This window comes from Cryptomeria japonica, chromosome 4 (genome assembly GCF_030272615.1).
Source record: "Cryptomeria japonica chromosome 4, Sugi_1.0, whole genome shotgun sequence".
Classification (NCBI taxonomy): Eukaryota; Viridiplantae; Streptophyta; class Pinopsida; order Cupressales; family Cupressaceae; genus Cryptomeria; species Cryptomeria japonica.
In genome coordinates this window covers 355,813,312-355,819,311 of record NC_081408.1, presented here as the reverse complement: position 1 = coordinate 355,819,311, position 6,000 = coordinate 355,813,312, and the positions used below count along the sequence as shown (strand labels likewise).

General features: G+C 34.7%; 1 protein-coding gene across 1 annotated transcript in view; it reads right to left on the bottom strand.

Moving 5' to 3' along the window:
• Positions 1 to 6,000, bottom strand: part of LOC131063646 (oligoribonuclease) — a 38,474-nt gene continuing 32,474 nt past the window's right edge. The window contains exon 7 of the mRNA XM_057997545.2: positions 1 to 550. Within this exon, the coding sequence (XP_057853528.1) occupies positions 435 to 550 (116 nt within the window). The 3' untranslated portion in view covers positions 1 to 434. The remainder of the gene's footprint in view (positions 551 to 6,000) is intronic.

Sequence of the window (6,000 nt, the reverse complement as noted above, 5' to 3'; positions counted from 1 at the left end):
TACCTCTATTAATCGTTAACATGAATCATGTTTCAAGAAGCAATGTTATCATCGCCAAGGAGACTATAATAGACAAATGGAAATACGCTAGAACATAAATTGCTGTTGATGACTTTGAATGTCCACTGAGGCTTCTGGTCTATGTTACTAAATCATCTATTCATCATAAGTTCAATAGATGTGTACCGTTAAAAAGAATATTTGTATCCCAATCCAAGTCACTTCTTTTTAAATGGCACGATGCACATACCAATTGTTGTTGAGAACTGAGTTACATCAGGTTTTAATCAGAAATAATTATAAGAAACCTTAATACCCCTCATTCACCAATAACAAGTCAACCAGTAGTACAGATCACAAGGAATGGCATAATGCCTACTTTTGGCATAGCAAGATATTCCGATCTATCACTACCAAATGAATTTTGGTTTCAGTCATCTTTTCGAGGCCTTGAAAATGGTTTGCTTCAAATACTTGAGCTCAGTTATGCTTTCTTTGATATCTTCACGGGCCCGATGTGATTTCTTCTTAGCAGGAGCTCTTTCTGCATCTGTTGCAGCAAAGGAAAAACATACATATAAGAAATAGTTCACAATTGAATTCACCAATTGATAGAATATTATGTATGACTTGCAAAGCACTGAGATCAATAACTAGTTAAAAAAAAAAAAAAAAAAGTCTGCGAGCTCATTGAAAACTCAAAAGCAATGCAGTCCATTGTCAGCTTTTATGTACTACTCGTTTCCTTCATGAGGGGGAAGTGAAACTCAACTAGCAACAGAGTGGGTTTTCTACTTTCTGAACTATGGCTGGTAGCAGATTCCCCTCACACTGCCATCAGATGGCCTTGAACATATTCATCTCAGTATGTCGATTCATTTCTTCATTTTACATTTTGCTTATTAATAACAATAAGCATACATTTGAAGGCTGTGGCCAACTAGCCCTCGCTTTTGGACGCCCTGTCTGCAGCTCAATACACAGCATAGACTGTCATGTTGATCTTTCCCTGCTGCATGTGATATGTTTGCTTCTTCATAAGTTTCAGATTTTCTTGATGCTTAAGCACTGACAATTTAAAAATTTACTGCTTATCATCAAAGAATGTGAAAAATTGAAGCACAAGTTCAAAGAAAACTTAGTGAAACATACTTGAAGCATAAGGTCAAAACGAAACATTTTGACAAAATCATTTGAGCTACCAATATGGCTCCTTTTGTTCTAATTGAAGGTTGACCTAACAGATTTTCTCTTGACAAGTACATAATGTTCCTGAATCCTCGCTCTTAAAATGGGCAAAAAATGCTTCTATGGCATGCTAACTAGCATCTACATAAATTGTAAATGGCTTGACGGTCAAGTGAGATCAAAATAAAGGCTTTTGCTAGACAATTTCTTGACAGTAATTAACAATTCTTGTACTCTATAGATCCATTCAAATATTTAAATTTTTCAAGTAACTTTTGCAAAGTTGCATTAGTTAGGCTATTTCATCAACAAATCTTCTGTAGAATTTTGTAAAATCTAGTAAATTTTTTTCATGGAAGTTGGTTGGCACTTTCCTGTCTCAACATACTTCAATTTCCTTATGGTCTACCATTTTTCCTCTATCAAATATCATGTGTCCTATATATTTAACCCATTTCTTAAGAAATCACATTTGAACAATGTAGCATATAAGTTATTTTCTTAAAGGAGTTCTATGGCTCCGTCTAGATGCTCCATGTGTTCCACTTTGTTCTTTCTACAAACTTATGTGTTGTTGACGACCACAAAGGTGAATTCCTAAAGGCAAAGTTGGAATATTACATTTCTCCACTCTTGTAAAGATAGCTGGAGCATTTACAAGGCTAAATGACATTAGTCATTACAAACCATTCATAGAGGTTGTGGCTACAAAAAATTTGGTTGTTATTCATTTTAGGGAGATATTTCAGTTTTTACTTCTTCCACATTAAGAGGAAATACACGCAAAGTTTCAAAGAGGAGCCATATAAGTTTCTTTCACAAAAAGATAGACTGTATTCAGAAAGATTCTCCATCCCTGCGAAACTCTACAACAAAGTTCTGTGTTTGATGTGGGTGCCTTGATTTAGGTGATTTTAAGAATATCATGTATGGCAGGAGGATATTTCAAAACTTCCATTAGGATAATTTGATGAAGTAATGGTAATGCAATTGATGTTAAGGGTATAGATGATGTGTCTTACTCAGAAATATGGGAAACGACAAGCAGCATGTGATTTCTCAGTGATCCACAGCTTAGAAGATTGTTTATCTCCTTCAATCAAATTGCAAATGGAGGTCAAAACTTGAGTTTTATCATGATTGCTACTGAACTACAGGCATCAACTATGCTAGAAAAGTTGTTATCCAGGGTGCCGTGGAAAACATATGTACAGATTTCCTATCAAAAAGCACGTTAATCATTGTCTTAAGGCCGTGTATGAGGAAGAGCATATCAAAACTGTTATATCGAGTGATTACACTGCCATTTTTTCAGAAAGCGAAAAAAAAATAAAGGCAACAAAGTATACAACATTTAGATTTGCTCCAAAATAGACTGTTTAGAAGTTAAAGTTTGTCACCATGAATATTACATGGCTAGGTAAGTCAGCAACAAGCTCACATTGAATGCTTGAAGGCTGAAATTCAACAAAAAGAAGAAAATCAATCAATGGTGGCCATGTTATATGAATTCCTTATTATCTCCAGGAGAATATTAGTTGGTATATTAACACGTTACCTAGCAGAATCATGTTTGGAGATCCATGTGTATATTACTATATGACAAATCACTGGCACAAGAATCAAAGTAAACACTGCAAGAGAACAAATTATTTGATGAATCATTGTTGTAACAGGTACGAGTCTGATACTTTTTGTCCAACAATCTAACACATATCATTGCAATTTTCACTCCAAGGAGAAACTCCAAAAGCTCAACCGACTATTGCAATTCTCAAATAGCAGTTCAGATATACCAACACATATTAAAAAGTCGCTCCTCGGCTGGAGGAGGTTCATAAAACAATAATCTCAGCCCTTGAAAATAGGAAAAAGGCTCAGCTTCAGCATGCATGAGATGTTACCTTTCAAGAACTTGAAGATTATGAAGATAACAAAGATGATGAAAAGGCTTGGATCAATCCAAAAATAATGTTCAAGGACAGGAGCTCTAACTCAACATTGTAGAGGATGCATAATCATGTTTATTTGTGAACAATTGTTAGTTGTGAGTTGTTTGTGTTGATGATATGGTAGCTTTGGTCGGACTCCTTCTGGGCCAACAGAGTTAACTTAATTGTCTAAGTGGCCTTCGGCCTTAGACAATTACTTGAGCCGTCACCTTATAAGCAAATTAATATGCAAGTAATGTTATTGTTAATCGATATGTGTATAATCGATTAGACTATTATTAATGTTTGTTTATGACCAACTCATGAAAGTCCGCCACCCCATATTGGAAGGGTGCGTTACTTTATGAGCAGTCGTATCTCTCTAAGGAGAGACAACTCTTGAAGGTCATCTCCTATCAGCGAATATAACACATGCTTTCCTTCATTGGTGACTAACGTACGAATTACATATGGTGGAAAATAATATGACACAGCAGAACAGAGATATATGCAAGCAGATAAAAGACATTCGAATATGTACTCAGCAAGAAGTTCGAACCTCATATACACAGAAGGAGACTGGTATTCCTCATTATCGTGACAGGGCACAATACGTACTCAGGCAGATCAATACAACACACAGCAAATTCTGAATATACATAAGCAGATTGGAGGTATACACAGCGAGTTCAATCACATCATATATACTAGGGAGATTGCCGATACATTCAGTAGATTGTATGCACACAGCAGATTGTATACCTACAGCAGATCGAATACATATTTGATCTTGACAGTTCAAGATTCATATATTTGAATTCATATCTGAAGTTTATAATACGAATATTATATATTACCTTGTAAGGTGAATTGATGGGTGCATAGTGCTTCAAGGAGTGAAGCTACTTTGTAAGATTATACTCAGATCTAATAAATAGAACTAGAGATTTGTGTGGCTGGGTTTTTCACCTTCAAGAGGAAGGTTTTCCCAGGGTATCTTGATGTTTATGCCGTTCATTGTGTTGAATTTTGTTTTTGCTATTAATCTGATCCTAAAACTAACAGTTTGTGATAGTTTATCCTACCTAGGTAAATTTTATGGGAAGTTATTAGAAAATTAAATCTATTTTTGGTTCAAGTTGGCCATTTCATGAGGCATGTCATGAGATGTTACCTTTCAAGAACTTGAAGATTATGAAGATAACAAAGACGATGAAAAGGCTTGGATCAATCCAAAAATAATGTTCAAGGACAGAAGAGCTCTAACTCAACATTGTAGAGGATGCATAATCATGTTTATTTGTGAACCATTGTTAGTTGTGAGTTGTTTGTCATAGTTTATCCTACCTAGGTAAATTTTATGGGAAGATATTAGAAAATTAAATCTATTTTTGGTTCAGGTTGGCCATTTCATGAGGCATGTCAAAATAAGGTCGTCCAATATTTTTATATGCTGTTTATTTTTTCAAGGTTGAGGCATAATATGACTCAACAAACTCATTGTAGCTATAATTATTTGGTTTCTAACTTTTACTGTGAATATGAGACCATTAGTTGTACATTAATGGATGCCACGGAGAATTTTGCAACATAAATCATTATCGCCAATGCAACAAGTATGCTCAAATACTATGGAGATGTGGTTGTCTAGATAGGGACCTCAAGGAGTCCATGAGTAGGTGAGATTGTAAACTATCAATATCCTGACTACCATAACATGTACCCTAGGAACCACATTGAAAAACTTCAACAGTCAAGTTACATAAAAAAGTATTGCGGGATAGGATGCTTAACTCTGTTATTGAATAATATTGCTCATGGAAGATGGTCAAGTAAGAATTCTAGCCCTGAAGAAATACCAAATAAGAAAAAATCTAGAACCATTTGCAAAGAATTCACTAAAGATAGCCCGTGACCATCATAATTACTCTCAACAGATCACATTCATCACTGGTGAGAAATAGTTGCTTCTGAAAAAAATTGTTTCACTTATTATTAATTTGTCCCATTAATAATTTGGATGATAAAATTTTCTACTAATACAGATTCATATTACATCTCAGTATTCATGTGTGTTATTATTGAACTTAAATTAGGGGCAAGTTATGGACTATTCGTCTCTTGTGCTCCGCCTATGTAATTTTTGGATATAAAATATGTTTGGCACATTCATATGTGTGTTTGTATGTGCACATGCACAGAAATGCACATGCATTTGATGAATGGACTCTTCTGTATATGTTGATGTTTGTAGGTTTATAAATGTAACATACTGATTGTCTGATTCTCAGTTGATGATAACTATAAGATACCATTCCACCAAGAATACATATGCTACAGATGTATGGCATTTCCTTCAAATCATGCTTGTAACCCAACCAAATATTGACAAGGGTCGCCAAAAAATTTAAAGAATTAATGAAGAATGTGCTTAATTTTCTATTGATGAAATCAAGCTCCGTGGGCAAGTTAGTGACTGTTATGTAGAAAGCATAGGTTGCTTTTATCCAAGGACAATGTATTTTATTGGTTCTTTTTTGGAGACATACTGTGGCAAGCAAAGGATTGTTTACTAATCCTAATATCATATTTAGGTCCTACAGACCCCAAAAAGAAACTGACATTTAGCAATGACTGGTAACACTAACTGTTATTAAGTAGCCATCTCTTTGACAATATAGTATGTATAGAGGCAGAAATTGCAAATTCTATTCAAGATAAGTGTCTTCTAGGTGATGTCATTTTTGTCAATCTAATAATGGCCATCACTATGAAATTATATTTGCTAGTCATATAATGTCCCCATTTTTCTAGTGATATCTCAAGAATCTAGATTTGCCTGTTAGTCATCTCCGCAAACAAATGATGGGGTTAGGAGATT